Below are 22,407 nucleotides of genomic sequence, written 5' to 3' on the forward strand. Positions count from 1 at the left end.
ACTATAAACATTATCTAACTTTCAGTGGTTTAATTCATTTTTATTAAAGTTGATTGTTATTCTGAGATTGGTTTCATTTGCTGGTAGAAGAAGAAGCCATATTGTGATTTTTTCATATGGGCGGATGATGTTACAAATGATACCATGGAGCTGGAAAATTGGAAAATTAATAAGCTAGAGTTGAATGTAGCTGAAATGGAGTTCAAGTTGAACTCCATGGGCTTGAAGTTGAATGATGATTTATAAGTGAAGGTGAGTGAGCATCTGCTATGAAAAATAGAGCAGAGATTGATTTTATAAAATATAAGAAGGCATTGTAGCTAGAGTGCACTCACCATATGATCTCACCTTTTACTTTGGATTGATTTAAAATACTCATTTAAATAAATACTCAGATAATTTATCATCTAAAAATTATTAAATAGTTAACCCTCAATTCCTTGCAAGATTAACCCTTTAACTCCAATTGGAACCCCAATTCCTTGCAATGTTCCTCATGGAATTAAGCAATGAACACGATAAATTAAGCATCTGCAATCAAATATACGTCTATTCCTAGCACGCATACAAATTATTATCCTACTCCATTTCAAGGTCAAAAACCCCAATATTCCTATCTGGGGTTCTAACCCTCAAACTATCATCAATTATTAGATTGATCAGTTCTAATAAAGAGGATATAAATTACACACAGAGTAGAGATAAAGATAAATATATAAATGAGTAAAAATAAATCAATCCGTTGTAACAAGGGTTCACATAGGGTTTGTGACCCTAACTACAATAAAAAGTACTTAGCCAACCATGGTCATGGCTGAAATATCAATATTCAACATAAACTGGAAACTGGAAAATAGAAGAACAAAGATGAACAAGAAGATCTCTCGGAAGCTCTCTCTCTGAAGCACGACGGTTTTCTCCAGAATGCGATACCTAATTCTGTGAAGAGCACCTTTTTTAATAGCCATCTTTTCTTCTCCCAAGTTTACCCTTTTAAAAGCACGGTACTGTAATTCCAGCAAACTGGCACGGGTCCACACCACTGTGGCGCTGGACCGCGCCAGATCCCTGGTAATTGGCCTATGCACGTGGCGCTAACTTGTGCCAGTGTGGCGCTAACTTGCGCCACTTCTCTGGAATTTTGGCCCAGCAATTCGATGTAGCATGGAATTTCCACCCGTGTAGAGTCGCATCACCAAGCTTTTCGTAGTTTCCACCTCTTCTCCCTGTTAAACATAACAAATAGGTGAGAAATGTCATTGAGATGGAAAAGTCAATATAATAAACAAATATGTATAAAAAGTGCTCTTCTATGACTTAATTCTCATCATTTTTAGCCAGGAAAACTACATCTGCCAGAGACACATCAAACTATTCCCAGATTTAAACGTTGTTGTCTTCAGCAATGTACAAGACTCAATCCAAAAACAATCAATTAATCCAGCTTAACAATACATAGACACTCTCAGACACAATATACTAAGCATGACTGATCCAATATCATAAATTTCCAACAATGTCATCAGCTTCTTAAAGATACAAGTCTACACTGATTACCCCTCACAAAGATAAATAATATTCACTCAACACTCAGTGTTTTAGGGTATCATGAGCACTCAATCCAACACACCTATAACACTACCATAAGCTTGATCATATTCTCAAAATTCTTAAAAATGAAGAATCAAACACATGCACCAGTTGATCAAAAGGACTTCACAGGTTGTATCTTGGTCGGGTTAAAAGGGTAGGAATATATGGATAGTAGCTCAAACAACAATGAGATTGAAAAACTGATACTCTTTCAATTTAGCACATTCAACTCAATGATTTTGCTCCACTAACATTCCCACAGAATTTCGGGAATTAATTCCTTTTAGCCACCTTTTATGCATATTCATCCCTTTTCTTTTTCTTTTTTTTTATAAGGGTACAAATGAAATATGCATCCCCTAATCACTTAACCTTTGTGGAGCTTACCTCAACTTCTTTGTTTTATTTTCAACACATCAGTAATTCAATCTCAATCAAGGTAAGTCACATAGATGTAAGCTAAGCCATAAATCAGGCCATAGGTCATTTATCAACAAAAACACGGTACTGTAATTCCCGCAAACTGGCGCGGGTCCGCGCCAGATCCCTGCTAATTGGCCTATGCACGTGGCGCTAACTTGCGCCACTTCTCTGGAATTTTGGCCCAGCAATTCGATGTAGCATGGAATTTCCACCCGTGTAGAGTCGCATCACCAAGCTTTTCGTAGTTTCCACCTCTTCTCCCTGTTAAACATAACAAATAGGTGAGAAATGTCATTGAGATGGAAAAGTCAATATAATAAACAAATATGTATAAAAAGTGCTCTTCTATGACTTAATTCTCATCATTTTTAGCCTGGAAAACTACATCTGCCAGAGACACATCAGCATAAAATGAAGATTAATGAGCACCAAATCAAGATTAACGAGCTATCAGTAAAGATGGTTGCAAAATTGTATAGGGTGGAAAAGGGAAATAAGGCATGTGGGTAGGTGTAGTAGGGTGTTAGTTGCTACCATTATTGTTTTGCTCATCATATGTATTTATGTAGGAAGTAGGCTAGAATGAGAAAAAGTGTACCTATTGTAATTGCTGTTGAAAGGTAGTCATGAAATGGAATGGAATGACTACTGTTGAAATGTAATGAAATGTTGTTTCTCATTGTTTTTTTTTTTTTTTTATATATTATACAATGGATTTGATTTTGATATGATTTGGTTTAGGATGTTGATATAAATTTTGCATGATTTCTTCTGTCGAAATTGTATAAGGTCTTTATTTTGAGGGAAATTTTATCCTGATTTGTGAGTGAGGAAAACTGTAAGTGAGGAAAATTATAGCAGCTGCTTACGGCAGCATGGAAATGGACTATGTTGTGGCCAACAATAGTGGAAACAACATTGGTGCTGTAAAGTAAGTATGATAGTTGAAATAGTCCATATGTTGCAGAATGATTTCGTGAGGATGAATGTTCGATATGTAGCAGCTGTGTAGTAAAGTAATTTACTAGAAATTTACAAACCAATACATCAAAACAGATTGAGATGGAGTGGTTGCCATTTGTTTAAGCATCTTTTTGTCAGCATCAGCATCAGCATCAACATTATGGTGATTCATATCCAGAATCTATACAAACCAATTTAGTTTCCAATTTGCCTAATTGCTTAATGGAACCCACTACATTATTCCTCCTCGTACATATCGTTAACTTAAAGCTAAAAAAGAAAACAAATTGATAATCATTTATTTTTTGGAAATATAGAAACTAAGCATGAAGAACCCAGTCCAGTAGAAGAACTGAAGAAGAAATGCAACTTTGGGAGATTGGGTAGGATTCGTATGCAGAAATTTAGAGATACAAAGGATGGATGAGATTTGGATGAAAGAAGAATGAAATCAACATGGGGAGTTAGGATTTTTCAAAAACAAAGAAGAATAAATGCAGCGAGGGAGTAGCATTCATAACTCGTGCTCACGATTTGGATTAGTAACATTTCAACTGCAAAGCAAAACAAAAACAGTTCAATATGGTAAAATATATATATCCAATTATTTTTTTGGATTGGTAAAGAAACTGTTCTTGAAAATAAAAAGTGGTTTGACATAAAATCCGATTTTAGAAAAATTTATTTTTTAGATGTGGACTGATTTGATTATGGATAAGTTTGAATTTCTTTGGACATTTTAAACACCCCTAACGAACTCTATAATGCATTGTCAACCTGTTCTTTAAACCTTGATTCCACAATAATGTCCCTATCGTGATAAAGTCCAACTCACAGTGTAGGGATGCTAAATGTTCTAAGAAATATTATCGATATATGAAACAACTGCGTTGGTTGCTAAGATGAGGGACACTTTTCCGGTACCACCAGGGTATATACACCCTTCCCCAAATTGGAAAATTTTCAAGACACAAAGGGAAATATTAAAAAAAAGTTATGGATTGAAATGGTATATAATTTTATTAATTTTAGAAAATAGGTGAACTGAGTTATGGGTGTTCATCAACCGATCCAAACAGCGGTGACTAAATCGAAAAATCGATAACTGAAAAACCAAAAATAAAAAAAAATCACAAATTTTAATTGGATTGGATCGTTTTTCGATTTGGTTGATGAAAACCGATCCAATCCAATATATTAATTTTCCTCTACCTATCTGGATCTATTCCCCAATCATAACCCAAAAAATTCTAAACCCAAAACCCATTAACCCATCAGTTAAACCCAAGTGGTATTAATTTCCCTCTATCTACTTTGGCCTATTCCCCAATCATAGCCCAAAAAATTCTAAACTCGAGACCCATTAACCCATCAGTTAAACCCAAGTGGTATTAATTCCCCTCTACCTTAATGCCTAATTGTTGCTAACAATTCTTTTATGTTTTTCATAATATGAATCAAATGGTTTAACTGTTACTTTTTCAATTCTACATTTTCGCTGCTATATTAGTTTCTCCATGTCGTTAATGCATCTTTGTTTAACTTTTTAAGTTTTAAGACATATAACTTCATTTTACACCATTTGTTCTTTTATTGGTACATTATAACAAGTTTCCGTTATTATCTGATATTGTGATTTCAACCTTTGGATAGGATATTACAAAATTATGAATTTTTTACTACATAAATATAACATTTGAATTGAATTAAGGATTCGATTTTATTTAATTTTATAATTTTCACGTGAATGAGATACACTGATACTACTATAAAACTTATGTGCTAAAATTTGAAATAAAAAACTATTTTAAGATATCTCTTTTTTTTGGAGTTACCCAACCCTAATTATCTCTTTGAGACGAGTTGGCTCCCTCCGGTATCCTCACGAGCTTCGACTCTTTGAGCCGGCTATGAGACTAATCCGGAGTGCGAGGGAACAGTGATGGCTAAAGGTTCAGCCCCCTCCCTAAGAATGCATTCAGCGGGAATCGAACACATATCCAACCCCACTAACTCAGCGCCAAATTACCAACTGAGCTGCACCCATTGGGTCTATTTTAAGATATCTCTATAAAACAATAATCTAATTTTCAATATAATACAACAAAAAGTTGAAATCAGGTAAACTCGGATTCAAGTATCACCTGTTGGATAAGAAGGAAAATTAGACAAAAACAAAGTAAGAAAAATTAATCTCAATTACTAATATAGAGATATCTTATTAGTAATTGAGATTAATTTTTCTTACTTTGTTTTTGTCTAATTTTCCTTCTTATCCAACAGGTGATACTTGAATCCGAGTTTACTTGATTTCAACTTTTTGTTGTATTATATTGAAAATTAGATTATTGTTTACTTATGCTTCTACATTGCACAATAATCATCATACAAACTTTACAAAGCCAATATATATAAAAGATATGTTATTTGCACAATAATTATCATACAAATTTTAGGCTTTAAAAAAATCGAAAATCGATCTAGTCCAAACTGAATAAAATTGGATTGGATTGGATTTGAAAAAAAAATCCAAACCGAATAAATGATTACATCATTAAATCAAAATGATTGAATTAGCTGATTTTTATTTCCAAAACAAATACAATTCAAAGTGCGAATACCCCTATATTGTGTTCATTACACTCCTGGTATTCAAAAAAAATCCTATGGGGTGTTTGGTTGAAGGTTTTTGAGAAGAATGATAGGAAAATGTGAAGTGGGAAAATTGGGTGCCCATGTTTGGTTGACAAGCTTTCAAATTTGCCCACCTAAATGAGTTTGCTAGGTATTCCATTTGCATGGCTATTTGGATCAAAATTGATGGACAAATATTCCCACTTTAGATGTGGTATTCCCCCCATTTGCATGGCTATTTGAGATTTTGTTGGTTGTTTTTTTTTTCCATCTATATTTTACCTACAACCAAACATAAATTTTATAAAAGTTACCTAATTTTCCCGGTTAAATTTTTTCCTACCAAACAACTTTTTTTTATATTTTCCTACTAAACTCACTTTCCTATAAATATTATTTCTCTATCATTCATAAAAAATTTCCTCAACCAAACGCTCCCCTCCCCTAGTGTCTGGTGCAAGGTTGTAATTTTCATGCATGGTCATTTTCTTTTGTACTACGCGTTGGTGATTAAAAGTCAAACATAAAAAAAAAAAAAAAAAAATCAAACATCAAAACCGTTAGATGGTGCTATAAATACCATTCAAGTGCCACTTGTTGGATTTAAATTCATTGAAGGTTACAGATCCTAGGCGAATAATAGTCATATGGTATATGGTAATCATCAATAGTTACTAAGATGGCACGGGGAGTGAATCCTATTATGTATTAATTAATATAATTATGTTATATAAAAAAATTATAATTATATAAAGATAGATTAAAGGTAATGAGGAAAGAGAAAGAGAAAATATTATATTAGATAATTATAAAATCATCACCCCTAATTTATTTTATATTGATATAATTCTCTCACATAATATGATCATGTTAAATAAAATATGAGAGAATCAATTTCAATCGTAGATAGTTAAAGATCATTAAGGTTGTTCGTTTGGTCTCAAGTTTGATAGTTGCAAATATCTATATACACCTAATCATCTTTAAACTAGTCTTATCATTGTATGTAATTTTTTTTAATGAAATGGATTATACATACATTGTTGACAAAATGTATGCACGTAACTATTATTTTGTATAAAAAAAAAGACAACTGAAGATTCATTGTTATATTGTATGCTTTAGTTTATGATATAATTTTGATGTACTAGAATAAACCAATACATCTTTGGATGATATTAAAGTACGACTTAATTAAATGGAATATAGATTAACAAATGCTATGTCTTAAGCCGAATTAGAAAAAAATTATTAACATTGTAAAGGGTTAGACTCATTTTTGTTTCACATTGTCCTTTTTTAATCCCTTTTCCTTATTTCTCCCTTTATTTCTTCCCTTACTACTCTTTTTCTTTATTTTTATCCCTCTATTCTTTTAAAAAAATTATTTTCTATGTATTTTTACTTTTACTTTCCTATTTTTTTCTTTTCTCTCTTATATATCTTTATTTTCACTTTATTTTATCTTATTCTTCTTCTGAATTGTTTATTTCAACGTTTGTATTTCTAATGTTATTTATAGTACTTTTAATTTTATTTCTATCATTTTTTTTTAAATTTTTATTTGGATTCATCTGCCACCCACCTCAACTAATTTGAGATAAAAGTGATATTGATATTGATATTTGGATGGTAATGTAATTTAATTTGACAATGTATTATTAAATAATACCGTAAAAAAATTAATACATCATTATATTAGATGGTTTATGATTGTATAATTTATTATGACAATACATGATAAGATGAAATCTTTTACGTTAAAGTTAAACTCTTAATAGTTTTTAGCTATTAAATTATTTATTTAGTTTTACTTAGGACTTCTGCTTTTCAGATCTAAATTAAATTAAATAATTAATAAACTGCCAAGACTGAGTTTGACCAGTGCTGTTACGGCAGAAGTGTTGACAATATTTTATTTATTTATTTATGGACAGAGGATTTTCTAGTAAATGGAGATAAGTTATGTGAGCCTAAAACGATGTCATTTTGGGACAGAAATCATTAATCAAGGTGTTTTTGTAATTATAAAATATTGTAGAGTTATATATGTCTTTATCAATATAATTTTTTAATTTTATAACTTTAAAATAATATTATTTTGAGCTCACTGAAGATAATTTTATCTCCGGTGGTTAGAGAAATACTTTTTTTTTTATTTATTTAAAAAACATGATGAGCCCCACTATCTTTTTGGGTCGGTGGGAGAAGAGAAAGCCAGCAGAGATACAAACCCCTAAACCCCTAAATCACTCAATTGCCCATTTGATTTATGAACAACTCTTTTACCCCACCTCAAACTGTGCCGATACTATTCTCTTTCATTGAATGGATTTGAGAGAGACCATTGATATTAACTTATAGTGACTTGGTTGAATCATTCTTAATAAGTAAGAAAAACAAAATCGAAGTCTCTGTCTATCACGGTTGGTATCTTCTCAATATGAGACTGAGATTCAGACAAGCCAACAACCTATTCTAAACTAAGCTTTTATTTTATTTTATGAAAATACTAGTCTCATCTTGTAGTAAACTAATATCTCATGTTATAACACAAATCACGTGAGATTTACTCTTGTTAAATAAATAAATAAATAAATAAACTTCACATATTTTATATCTATAACATGAAATACTAATCTAGACTAAGACTCCTCTTCTTTTGTTTTCATAATATTCTTTCTTTTCTTGGGTTCATTCTCTGCTGCTATATCATATTATTATCTTCAGTCGGTGACCACCATCATAGGTCAATAATGACATGGTGGATATAAATAGAAAACTTTAAATTATATTTTAAAATAGATTTTTAAAATTATTAACGAAATACTATTATAGTATTGTTCTAGATTGGACCATTGAGCCATTTGCATAGCCCAATATCCATTCCCCATTACAAAAAAAAGTAAAAATAAAAAATAAAAAATAAAAATCATAATACAAAATATGTCCTAGCTTAAGCCCCAGTGGTGAGAGGGATTTGAATATAAGTATTAAATTACGTGCTCAATTCCACTTGTATAAGAAAAAATATCCTAACTCAAACAAATAATCACCTACTAATGAATATTCAACCTCATGCCTGCACTCACCCTTTCACGTTCCTAAACATCTTATATAACACATGTTCAACATCATTGCAATGGATTTTTTGACTTATTCTCGCATTACTTCACTCACCCTATAACTCATGCCTTCTTCATACACAACCCTCTTTCCATTGTTTCACGGCAAAATCCACCCCACCATAAACCGACTTTAACAGGGTTCTAGTTATACCAGTGCCTCTGTCAACATAATCAATGCAATTGTGTTGTACGATTCACACATAAATTCAAGAAGAAATATAATGTCACATAATTAATATTTCAATAATCATTAAAATACATTACTGGTATAATAAAAGAATATTTTTAATTAAGAAAAAAAATAAACTACTCACTCACACATGATCTCCTACATATATCATTTTACATTTACAATTTTTTTTTTATCATGGGATTATAGTTGGTCCTTCCCCGTTTTATGTACATTTATTGTTTAATTTCACACCTATGCTTGACATGAGATAATGCATCATTACAAGATGTATACCAAATGTTATTAGAATTCTTTTTATTTTATTTTTTCACATAAATTATGTGAGGGTCAAATAAAAACAAATCCCATGCTTCTTTGGGTAAAGTTTTCCAACAAGTAGTTGGAAGTTTCACTCGAATAACGTAATTAAACAAAAACTGTTTACATGTTTAGATTAAACAATTAAAAACTTCAACGACATCTGCTAAAAAAAAAACCCTTCAACAACTAATTTTTATAAACAGAAATTTAGATGAAAGTTATAAGTATCAAAACTAGTAATTTTTTTCATGAAAATACTATGGGAAATGATCCGTTTCCAAACTTTTTTTTACAAATTTGTGCAAATTACACTACGTACCCCCGAGAGAATATAGTGTAACCTAGTATTCTCTCATGAGAACATAATGTAGTTTGTAAGAGTTAAAAGTTTGTAAATATAATCCTCCCAAAATACTATTGTATGATAGTATTAGCCAAAATTTCGAAAGACAAATGTGAATAAGCAGATTGGGAGCACTAACAGGGAAAACTCATATCATGTCCCAAACTCTCAAGTCCTTAGTCCTGATGGGAAAATACTGAGCACCCCACTTTTCAGCCATCTTGTCATCTTGGTAATCAAATGCTAAACCCACCCAAAAGGGGCAGCTTCAACAGAGTGAAAAGGAATGGAATGGAATGCTTTGTTGTTTCTTTTACTTCCTTTTAACCCCTAGGTTTAATAAAAGCAAGCTTCCAGAGACAACAAAGCATCCAAAAAGCAACACTCCCAATTTGACTTTTTTATCTTCCTACTCATTGCAAGAAATTGCTAATAAAGACCACTTTTGTCACAAAAACATCTCATGGCAATCAAGGGCCCACATTCCAAAAATGTTTGAAATCATCTGGTGTCATTGTTGCTTGCTACATTTCTCTCTCTCTCTCTCTCTCTCTCTCTCTCTCATTTTCCTCATAACTTCTTCCAAGTATTGCTTTCCAAGAACTTCATAAGAGCAAAACAGATGCATGATTGTGATCATCTTGACAGGATTTGCAAGTTAAGGGTAGATATTATACTACAGCCAAGAAATAGGATTTTATATAAAGGGAAATGCTTTTCCTTACTCACACTCAAGAGTAATTCTCATTCAAAGGATATTGCTTGATTGGATGTTTCTGGCATAATTTACAAGTATTATCAATAAAAAAGAAAAAGTATGAAAAAGAAAGCATGAGTTTTAAGAGCAGGCTCATTGAAAATAGAAAAGTAGTCCAAAATGCAAAATACTAAGTTGCTTCACGTACCTTGAGCTCTATTCATCTGAGGCAAAGTTGCAGTGACATTAGAATTACCCAAATGGGTTTCTGGTGAACTTGATACTTTATCCTTCCTAGACCATAGCCAGATCTTGGAAACAGAAAAGCTTTCACCTTTCCTAGCAATGTTGATTTTTCCCCCCTCAACATCCCCATCAGTGGAAGAATTCCCAATTTGGGCAAATCTCCCTTTCAATTGTCTCATACTGCTACCAATACCTACTCCATCACCTTTCTTGTGGCACAAAGCCACTTGCAAATCTGAATCAGCAACCACATACTGGAAAGACCCCATAGAATAGCATCTCCTAACATCCACAATACTTGTACTGCTCTCTCCTTCAACTCTTTCCACCCCATCTCCATTATTTGAGCTTCTAAATTTTCCAAGCCTAACAGAAAACACCCTTTTCCCACTCATTATGTGATTTTCTGCATGTTTGTTAACAGAAGCAGCATCAGCAACAACACTGCCTGAAACCCCATCTTCTTCCCTTAGACCCTCAAAGTCATAAACTGGGTTTTCAAAGGAAAAGCCTGGTTCATAAAGACTCCCTCTACAGAGAGGACAAGTTGAATTAGACAGCAGCCATGTGTCTATGCAGTCAATGTGAAAAGCATGATTACAAATAGGTAGCAATCTAAGCATGTCTTGTTCTGAGAATTGGCAAAGGCAAACAGCACAATCAAAAGGCTCTTTCAAACCAATTATCTCTTCGTAAAGGAAAACAGGAAGGGCATCTATGAAAGCCTGATCTAGGCCTGAATCATGAAGATGGAAGAGCTGCTGTAACTGTCTTTGGTAAGGATCGGATTCAGACATGTCAGGGTACCTATTGGATTGAGAAATTGATGAAGGGGACCTTTGCTTTATGAGAAATCTAACAAGCAAGTGAAGGATACCAGAGATGAAAAATACAATAGCTAAAATGACTATGATGAAAACAAATGCAGGGCTTAGTCTATTGCCAGATGAAGAAGCTAAAGGTGGTGGGGCTAATTGTTTCTTGTAGTCAGAACTGTAAGACAAAGAAGAACAAGCAGAAGAAGAAGAAGTAGAAGAAGGTGGGGAAATAACAGTGGGATTGTTGATAGCATCACTGCTATGGCAGATTTGAGAATGAACCCAATACATTCTAGAAAATAGCCTTTGTCTCAGTGTCAATTTTGTATTTACTTGACCAAAGTTACTATCTTTGCTTTTTTGGGGATTCAACCCAGCTCACACACATTGTGAAAAACAATCAATAGCCACATCAATCCTTGCACTCTAAAAAAGAAAAAAAGAAAAAAAGAAAGAAACTTTACTCAAAAATTTCTGTTGCTCTTTGAAGACTATCAGTGTGGAAATTGCATGGAAGGAAACATGTTTGAGAAATTTGAAGGTTGCAGTTGACCTACCTTAATTGTGGGACTTGTTCTCACTCTGTTATGTGGAAAGAGGAATAGAAAAGGAGTCACTGCTAAAACCCAAGGTCTTCTGGTTTTGGAACTTGAACCGCAATTTCATAGAGCATAGAGTCAAGGTTAATCTTTTATCAAACTGTTGGTGTTGGCTGCTTAGAATAGTAGAATCTGTACTTTAATCTTTTATCTTTTATCTTACTCTTCTGTAAGTTTCTATGTGGCCCAATGTCAAGTTGGTGCACTAAGTCCTCGTTATATAATCAATAGGGCCCAAATTAAAAGTTCTCTGCTCTTGTATGTAGGTACACCATTAAGCCCAATGCTGATCTGGGCTATCTTTATTGCACACCTTCTGGGTAAAAAAAAAAGTTAAAAAAGTAGTAACCCTGATACCTTTAATTAGCTTAAATATTACTTATATTAAGATACTACCTGCAAATCCTTTTATTTTTCGCTTCTCTTCTTTTTATAAATAGAAATTAGGTCAAACAAATTTTATAAAATTTCTTTTAATAAAAAAAACTTTTTTTTATAATGAAAAAGAAAGTAAAAAACTTGTAGGAATAACTTCTTTTTAAGTTCTTATCAGCTTTTCTTAAAATGTGTATTTTTTTTAAATGAATAGCTTTTAAGCTAATTTTTTTTATATAATCATAATAATCACCAAGCAACTTTTAACTTTTATTTTTAATTTTAAATAAAAAGTAGATTTTAGCTTAAAAAAGAGAAAGAATTCAAACAAATTGTATGTGTATTATAGTCAACAAGTAATACACAGGGAAAATTCACACAGCTTAAATTAGTGTAAAGAGCTAATAAGTAGTTGCTTAAGAAAGTATGGAAAAAAAAAACACTTCATGATTTAATGTTTTGTGATGTGATTGAGTGTAAGCGGTAACTGCAAGCAAGAAAAGATGCAATCAAAGATCAAATGAAAATATCAAGGTTTAGAGATATTCGGTTTCAATTTTTCCTTTCTCTGCAACTTTTCATTCGAATATTGTAGCAATTAATGTTGTAGCACCTTTATTGGGCCACATTAATCTTATTTATTGGGCCGGCCACCTAATCTGATCTTACTTCGATGTATATGCATCTTATAAGGAATGACTATTATATTTTATGAAAACGAGAGAAAAATATTTTTTTTATCCAAGTGTCACTTGTTAAATGACAGATGTATTTATTACAGATGTACATAAGATGCTCTCCTTAGTGAGATCCACTTGCACGAAAATAATTATGACTCTCTCTTATAAAAGGAATCTTCTTCCACCTATTAATACATCATTTTCTCTATTGAAGAGCATCTTCTATATACTACATGTTCTTGCTAAAACTTTATTGGATTTCACCCGGCCTTCACAATCCCTCCTTTAATTATCTAGGAAAAAATATTCTATGGTCTCTCCTTATTTTTTCCTTTCTCTCCCCTATTTCTCTCTCACTCTCTCTTTACATGTACCGGGACCACTAAATATTCACTTTTATACGAGATCCATTAATAGTGACTCTCTTGTTAAGCTTAGGTGTATACTCTTGCCTTACTAGAACATTTTATATCAACATATTATACCACTTTGAGGGAAACAAACCTAAAACCCATACTTAAAAAGTTGATATAGTTACTAAAGAGATTTCCAATAATCTTATAGTTTCATTCTGGATTTTGATTTAAACATATTCTTATGCAAAATAAAAGCTCACTGAAGTTCAAGTTTTAAGAGGTTGTGTGATATAAGTCCATTCCTATAACTACCAAATTAGTTGGATTTAGTTTAAACTCATTTAACGCACACTGTTTAATACAAGTCTAGCTTTGACTTCCTCCAGAATAACAAACCTACATTCCCTTGCTCATAAATGGCTAATAAATAAACAAGGTATGTATTTCAACAAACACAGTATTAAACACATAGATTAACATTGACAGCAAAAAGCTAAGCATTCATCTGTTCAATTTCAAACAAAGGATACTTTATCCAACCAACTAATATGAGTTTAGCTCAAGGCTTTAAAAACAAGTACTTTAAATGCTAACATGGTTCTTTTTCAGAAAAAGAAAGAGTATAAAAACCAATTTCCAAAAAACCAAAAAGAAGAAAATGAGATCAACTAGCCAATAGGAAGAGAGAGTCTCCTTCTAAAGCAGCAAATATCCCTTGTCTCATCCAATTTCTTGTCCTTACCAGTATCTAGAATCGAACCGAATGATGTCTTCCTTTCTAATTGTGCTCGGGTCTCTCTGATTTGTCCGAGTGTCCTTCATCTAAAGACTCTGATTCTCTCTTCAAAAAGCATAACAGATATCTATCTTTTTCTGCTCCATAAAATACCATGGAATCTTCCTTTTCATGCCGAGAGAGATTATATTTACATTATATTAAAAATCAAATTAACAGTAATAAAATAACATCAACTAAAAACTGTTAATTTAATTTTGTTATAACGATAATAAAATAATTGCAAATAATTACAACAAAAAAGAAGTTCTTAATGCAATTGTCCACCTTTTGTTTTGTATTTTTTTTTTTCTTCAAAAAAGATCTTATCCTTCGATTTCTTTCCCTAGCTTCCTCCGTTCCATCAATAATGATAGTCGAAAATGAATTCACAAGTCCATTTTTTTTTTTTTTTATAGAAAACGAAAATTATTGATTTATATAACAGAGAATGCCACGTACACTGGTGAAGGCAGGGACGGAATCAAATTCATATAAACTATTGTTTTAGAGGGAAGTTCCATTTATAAAATTATTTTATAAATTTTTACAAATTTCACTATGTATTTCTGGAAGTACATAGTATAATCTAGTATACTTTCAGAAATACATAATGTAGTTTGTAAATAAAAAATTTGTAAATATAATCCTTCCATTGTTTTAGACACCATTCATATTTAAGAGAAATATTATGTAGTATAAACTCACTCTCTTCAAGCTCGCCTTTTAAGCTTTCTCCATATAATTTCTCATGTACATATAAAATTTGGAGACTTATTTAAATCTGACAACAAATTAATCCACTGTCTTGTTACCCCACATAAGTTTTTTTTTTTTTTTGAAAATATTAAGGGGCGAAGCTCCAAACAAAAACAAACAAACAACCAGAAACAAAAAACAACTATCCAGGGTCTATATCCCTACAAGAGGAAATTCCCTGAGGATCGTGATCAAATAACTAAGCAAGGTGAAACGACATAACTCTATGACTCCAGAATCCAGTATCTTTGTGAAGAGCAGACTTGGCTAACCAATCTGCACAGGAATTAGCTTCTCTTGGAATATGAGAAAGCGTTACCTCCCAATCCTGACTGATGAGTGCTTGTATCTTAGCCACTATACGAGGCTGATAAGCTGCATTGCAATCAGCAAGCAAAGAGAATACTTCAGAAGCATCTCCTTCTAGTTCCACATTCTTAAATCCCAGTTGCCAAACCAATTCCACACCTTTTAGAGTTCCCCAAAGCTCCGCCATTAAAGGAGTGCAAGCACCAATATGATACTCAAAGCCTCCCAACCAAGAGCCATCATCAGATCTGATAATCCCACCACAAGCAGCCACCTCAATATTCCTTTCAACTGCCCCATCAATATTAATCTTCACCCAATTTAGCCTTGGAGGTTTCCATAAACTCATATGAATTGGATGAATGCTAGTAGTAGCCATAGCCTTCCTACCCATGCAGTTAAGCACCTTCTCTATATACATAGCAATTATGTGCGTTCCATGGGTTGGATGCTTGAAGTTAGTATCATGGACACTTTTGTTCCTCCATCCCCAAATGAACCAGCAAGAGATAAAAAAGACATCACGCCAATCATCTGAATTACTTTGATTCCAAGCTTTTGAGATATTATTTTCAACCCAATCTCTAAGATCCAAGCTGTAGAATAAGCTTTGCCGATTAGTTGAAACCAGAGAATTCCAAACACTTCTAGCATGCTTACAATCTCTTAGAACATGGAGATTTGTTTCCAACTCACCAGGACACATTTTACAATGACCAGATTCCCCACTCCATCTAGATATGTGGTCTTTAGTAAGAAGGCGGCCATGCATTATGATCCACATACAAGATTTAACACGCTGAGGCCCATGCCATTTCCATATGGTAGTCCAAGAATTTTTCAACGGCATGAGAGGGAAACTAAGCATGTTATAATACGCGGTTTTAACTAAAGAGCAGCCAACCCTTTGATTTCTCCAAATAATGCGGTCATTTCCATCCAATGCGCTAGGAATGAGAGCAGCTTGGATCCTTGCAACAGCTTAATCATTGAGATATTGACGAATATAGGGAAAGTTCCATTGACCAGTATTGTTGTTCACGAAGGCACTAACAGAGAGACTCAACTCCAAACCTGTTGGAGTACGGGTAGCCAGAGAGGCAAGACACTCAGTTAAACCCAACCAATTGTCTGTCCAAAATAATGCATCATTACCGTCTCCAATCTCCCACTGCGTTGCTTGAAGAAAAGATGGCCAAACACTACACAGATTTTTCCAGAAGTATGAATCATATGCTTTATGATTTACTTCCCTCCGAAGATCCAAACCTCTCTTATATTTACTTGTTACAACCCGAACCCACAACGAATCGGGCGAAGTAAGTATCATCCAGGCAAGCTTGTGAAAGAAAGCCATATTTTGGACACGAAGGTTAATCACCCCTAAGCCACCCATGCTCTTAGGCTTGCAAATATTATCCCATGCAACCAGATGAGATCTCCTTTGACCATTTTTATCACCCCAAATAAAGGCACGCTGCAACTTCTCTATTTCATCACAAATGGCTACAGGAAGCAGATTGTGTTGCATTTGAAATGTAGGAGTTGCTAAAATAACGGAGTTGGAAAGAATAATTCGATCGGCAAAAGATAAAACCTGGTTACTCCAACCAGATAACTTGTGCCTAATTCTTGCAACAACATCAGCATAATGGTCTATGGTTACTCGACCATGTTTCATCATGGACCCAAGATATCTCCCTATATTGTGAGTTTGCTTGAAGCCACACATAGGTTCAAAACACCATTTTGTCTTAAGATTGTTATAGAAGACAATGGGTGATATTATATATCACTAATAGACTTGAACCCATGTATAAAGCAGAGGAGATAGATGATCAGAATTATCACTGTGCAATTATAAAATTAAAGAATAGACTTACTTGATATGTATGAAATAGACAGAATCAGAAGAATGAAAAAATGAGTATCAGAGGAGTAAAATCCGAGCGTGTCTCCTTAAGACAATTTGCCCCCTCACAGATGCCAAAGGTTGATGGACACTTGTCTTCCAGGATAGAACGGATTTCGTCTGAAGAATGGTGGCACTACCAATCAACAGCCCAAACGAACACAACAATTGCAAGAGGAAAGTACACTGGAGGATGAACAAAAGTATGCAAACCGGAAGAGAAGAAAAATTCTGGCAGAGTTTCAGTGCAGAAAAATCGGATAAATTTCTGAAGGTGTCAATAGACACTGACCGGTCACGATGAACAATCGCCGGCGGCGACTGGTGACCGTTCCGACGAACAGGTACACACATATGAACCGAACCGAATCGATCCGGCGACGCGCGTGTGTGTGGTGAACCACAGCCCACCTAGCTCCCCCCTCGACAAAATGTGTAGTGACCCAAATGGCCAATCTAGGAGAGTGAGGTGGGAGCTTATAAACTCTCTCACTTCCTATTATTTGTCCAATGTGGGACTTGTTAATACCCACACACCTCTTCATCTTCCTTTTGCTCTTTTTCTTTATTAACCCACTTCTTATTCATAACCAATGGATTATTGTTCATAAATTCCAACATAAAATACTAGGATCTTCCTCTTGCAGTTTACATCACTTCCCATTTATAGCTATTGATGAAAAAAGTATTTGTATAAAGAGACTATTTTACAACATATCGTAATTGCAAAAGGAATCTAGCCAAATTTATTAACTCTAGACTTCTTTTTATCATTGACTTATGAGTTAGGTCTACATTGTTATCAACGTTAATCAATGTTACAGATATCCAAGTTCAAATTAAAGGATCACTTAATCAAGCAAATTTATAAATGTTACCCGTATGAGTTATGATTTAACATTTTGTGTTATTAAAATAAGAAAAATTATAATTGATTACCACCCATAATAATTATAAAAATTATAACAATTATGGCTGCAAAGAGATTCTCTTCCTGATGTGACTATATGACAAATTCATGAGGAGCTCTTAGGTCCTTGGTGTAGGTGGTTCAATTTAACGTTGAAATAGCTCCTTGTAGTCGTGAAAGGTTGGCCATGATAAAAAAGAATAATAAATAAAAATAAAAATAAATTATTATTTTGCATCTGTCCATCAGTTTTTTTTTCACCCTCGTAATATTTGCAAAAAGACATTCCCGGCAATTAAGAAACAAACAACCCTTTGTTAACATATATTCTTTAAATGATGTAATATGGCCACAATGTATTAAATATCAAGTTGTTCATATTTTAAGCTTGCATAGCAGTAGAAGGTATATGATTAACTACTTGAGCCAATTACTTATTCCATTATTCCTTAACGCGTGTTTCCTATCTGTATCCATATGAACTTGAAAGCACAATTCACGTCACAAGCTTCTCTCTTTGCGGTAGAACCACTAGGTCCAAAATATTGACTCTAATAAATACTCTATGTATATGCCGTTGATAAAACCAAGAATATCTTATTTACTAAAATTCTGAAAAGTTAAAGATTGTAAAGCAATCTATTAATTACTACTGTATTCAGCCAATTTACCATTTTAATTATGAGGGGTTATATAACTAGAACTCGGTTATATATGACTTATGTGGCTAAGAATATCTTGGTAGCTCATGTAAAATGTAAACACACGCACAATTATATACATATATGTTCCTCGTATCAACAGTTCTGTTATAATATATATGTACTGGAACATAAAAGTCAAAGTATTAAGTTGTTATATCCATATTCCAAAGTAACAAAGTAGGAACATTGATGTAATACACTCTTTCTCAGTATAATATACCTGAATATTATGAAATTCAATTTTTTTTTTAAATTACCACGACATTATAATCGCTAAAATATTAAGTTGTTTTTCCAGCCATTGGGAGTTCATAGTAGTTAAGTATCTCAGCGACTATGGTGCAACAGGTCTCCAAGGCTTTTTCAGCCACTGGGAGTGTAGCACGTGTCCCATCCATAGTAGCTAAGTACTTCAGCGACTATGGTACCATAACAGTTTGAAAAAAAATTTACACTCGGTGATATTCAAGTATAGGTATATATTAGAGTGAGAATGATGGCAATGTACCTAACAAGGAACCATTAGGGTTCGGTTATCAACAGAGAGCTAGCTTTAGAGAGGGGCCAGCAATGCTCACCGACTAGACTGCTTCAGAGATTCCTTTTTGGGTAACTGCAAAATGTAGGTGTACTACTACATGCTGAAATCACAGCAAAAAGGGGTGGGACAAATCCTATAACATTTTTCTTTCTTTTTTTTCCTTAGAGGTTGGGTGGGTATAACTACTCTCTCTTATTGTTTAGAGTGTTGAATGGTAAGCATATTAACACTATCTTGACAAATAATGCTTTAGTCTTTAGCTTTATATATCCACATGGGGAATTCCCCCATCCCATGTTAATTTAGTCTTCTACTTGGATTGACTAATACTTAAACCTAATATATACATGAATCATGCTGAACAATCCATATGAATATATAGGCAACTAATTAATTAACCTTAAAACCTTAGAAGAGAAAGAGAAATTGAAACACATATATGTGATGAAATAATCAAATTAATGGATTAATTTGTCATATTCAATACAAAAAAAATGCCAAGTTAGGAAATAACAAATTGAAGTATAGCAACAATAGCCAGCACCGTGTGCCTGGTATGTCAAAAGGAAATGCAGCTTTACATATATAGCAACAGTAGTACATAGTCGTTCATATTACGGCATTTTCATAAATCTATATATGCATATAATGCATCAATATACAACAACATCAAAAAGAAGGTTGAAAGGTGGGAGTAATTAAAGGAAAACGGTTAGTAACTGAGTGTGTGGTGCAAGAGTCCACCGGCGGTATAATCAGTGTTCATCATCACTAACCAAATCTTCCAAAAAACATGAAAAGTTCAGATTCTTCAATCCTAGAGCTATTATTGAACATTTAAGTGTAAAACATATATGTAGTAACCAAATCAACCAAAAAAAGAAAATTAAAAAAAAAAATTGAAAACTTAAGATTCTTCAAACCTGAAGGTGTTACTGAACTCTTAAGTGTAAACATATATGTAGACACTCTACAGCAGAAGAACCAAACAAATGAAAGAGTAAAAAAGATCAAGAAGGAGAATCAAGGAACAACTATGTTATTAATTGTACACACACGCATATTTATATGATATATATAATATATACGCAAAAGCTCTATTTTTGAAGCTAAGAAACTGCTTCAATTGAACAAAGAGTTCTCATTTTAAAGCTTATATATATATATAAATATAAATACTAAAGGAGAGGAGAGAACTTACATATATAAAACGATTCCAAAAGGAAACATATAGAAAGGCATTATAGAAAATAATATAACAATTAATGATACAACATTATAAAAAAAAATTGCTCCACTAAGCTAGTAATTAATCAGGCATTGAATATCTTGGAAAGAGCCTTCAATACATTCACTTGTAACCTCAATTGCAAGATGTGCTCCGCCGTCTTGAGAAAAAGCCGGTCCGCCTTCAACCCGGCGCCGCCCGGAATCAGCCTCCGCAACTTCCTCATCTTCCTCCCCACCACCTCCTTCCTCCTCCTTCTCCTCCTCCACTTCACCTTAGCCAAATCTTTGCAACCCATTCACAATTTTATAATTTATATATCTCTATCCAAATAATAATAACAGAATATAATACTCAATGTCCTACACTTCTCACAATTAAGGAGAAAATTAAAATGAGAAAAAAAGAAGGATAACAAAGTAAGGAACAAATGAGAAGAAGAAAATGATTTAGAATGATGCAGTTGAAGAGATGACATGGAATGAGCAATGAAAGGGCTATAAATGAATGTAGAAAAAGGCAAAGGAAGATCAAAGTTGCAGGAACGGGCCATGTGAGCCGAGCCATGTCAAGCCGAGCCGAGCTGAGTCTTGAAATTTTGTGAACGTAATCCCGTTTCTTTATTATTTATTTATTTTTTTAATTTAACGTCATCTCATCTGGTTCGCACGATTGGTTTAGTTTGGCGTGTTTTGGGCTGGTGGGCCCGGCCCATGTTTGGAATGGCGCGGCCCACGCACGTGTCTGACAGCTTCTCTTTCTCTCTCTCTTTTTTTTCTTTCTCGCACGCTCGCGCCAGCCACGTTATTAACGGCTTCTGTTGCGTGCGCGTGTCCTAGTAATCCTCGAATCCCGACAGTTGTTCGCTCCTGTCACGGGATTTGATCCGTTGCGTCACGCTCCATCGTAATCCCGATTATGGGTCAGCTCATCGTGCGGCTCAGAATTTTCCTTCGCTGGACCCCACTCTTGAAATTCGGCTTGCAACTTGCGGGGTCACATGGTTTTGTTCCTTCTGGTGAGGTCCAACCAGATTCCAGTAGAGTTCAATAGAAGTGAGCTTGGCTGCACTCATCATCATCATGCGTTCAATTTTTTTTTTCTTTAAGAAAATATTCTAAACTAAGAAAAATTGGGAAAGGTTTCTATCATTGGATATTCTATTTTGTTGCATAATGTTATCTGCACACATGTCATCATATATTTATGGGTTTTATAAGAGTTATGTTGTAGGAAAAGTGATTGTGTTATGTTATAGAGATTCGTTTTGCGTGCCGAAGTTTTTTTTTTTTTTTGCTGCGGGCCCCACAAAATGTTGTGTGTGTAGGAAAATTTTTGTGGTCATGTTAAATGATAGATGATAAACCCTATATTTATATAATGTTTATCATCTGATTTTACAATGATTCTTATATCGTTTTTTAATTATATATATCTATTTTAATTCTGTATAGTGATCGATGTGAAGAGGAGTTTTCATCAACCGATCCAAACCGATTCAAACCGTGGTAACCGAACCGAAAAATCGATAACCAAATAAACTGAAAATCGAAAAATCAAAAATCGAAAAAAAAACGTAAATTTTAATTGGATTGGATCGGTTTTCGGATGAGTTGATGAAAACCCATCCAATCCAATATATTAATTCCCCTCTACCTACTTGGGTCTTTCCTCAATCATAGTCCAAAAACTTTTAAACCCAAAACTCATTAATCTATCAACTAAACCCAAGAAAAAACCTAGTCACATCTTATAAACAAAATTTTATCTCTGTAGAGCTTCATATCTCATTGCAAAAAAAAAAACTATATTATCGTAAAAAAAAAAACTATATTATCGTTCATTGATGTACTTGTATTTAAAAAAAAAAATTCACAAAGCCTATTATACACAAGATGTTATTTGCATAATAAGTATAAAA

General features: G+C 33.5%; 1 protein-coding gene across 3 annotated transcripts; it reads right to left on the minus strand.

Moving 5' to 3' along the window:
• Window positions 1-1,146: 1,146 nt before the first annotated feature.
• Window positions 1,147-12,022, minus strand: LOC133313992 (RING-H2 finger protein ATL47-like). Of its 3 annotated transcripts, XR_009751887.1 has the most exons (4): window positions 11,896-12,022; window positions 10,483-11,764; window positions 1,981-2,277; window positions 1,147-1,226 (listed from the first exon to the last, which is right to left on the minus strand). XR_009751887.1 is itself a non-coding variant. In XM_061515421.1 (2 exons), the coding sequence occupies exons 1-2, from the start codon at window positions 11,627-11,629 to the stop codon at window positions 2,153-2,155; spliced, it is 1,272 nt and encodes a 423-aa protein (XP_061371405.1). In that variant the 5' UTR covers window positions 11,630-12,022; the 3' UTR covers window positions 1,939-2,152. The 3 variants fall into 3 exon arrangements, 2 of the variants coding, with proteins under 2 accessions (XP_061371405.1, XP_061371406.1); XM_061515421.1 differs by lacking the exon at window positions 1,147-1,226 and having other exon boundaries at window positions 1,939-2,277; window positions 10,483-12,022; XM_061515422.1 differs by lacking the exons at window positions 1,147-1,226; window positions 1,981-2,277 and adding an exon at window positions 3,361-3,533 and having other exon boundaries at window positions 10,483-12,022.
• Window positions 12,023-22,407: the final 10,385 nt, after the last annotated feature.

The sequence above is a fragment of the Gastrolobium bilobum genome, unplaced genomic scaffold, assembly GCF_033153095.1.
Source record: "Gastrolobium bilobum isolate Gb01-03AN ecotype WA unplaced genomic scaffold, APGP_CSIRO_Gbil_v1 utg35590, whole genome shotgun sequence".
Taxonomy (NCBI): domain Eukaryota; kingdom Viridiplantae; phylum Streptophyta; class Magnoliopsida; order Fabales; family Fabaceae; genus Gastrolobium; species Gastrolobium bilobum.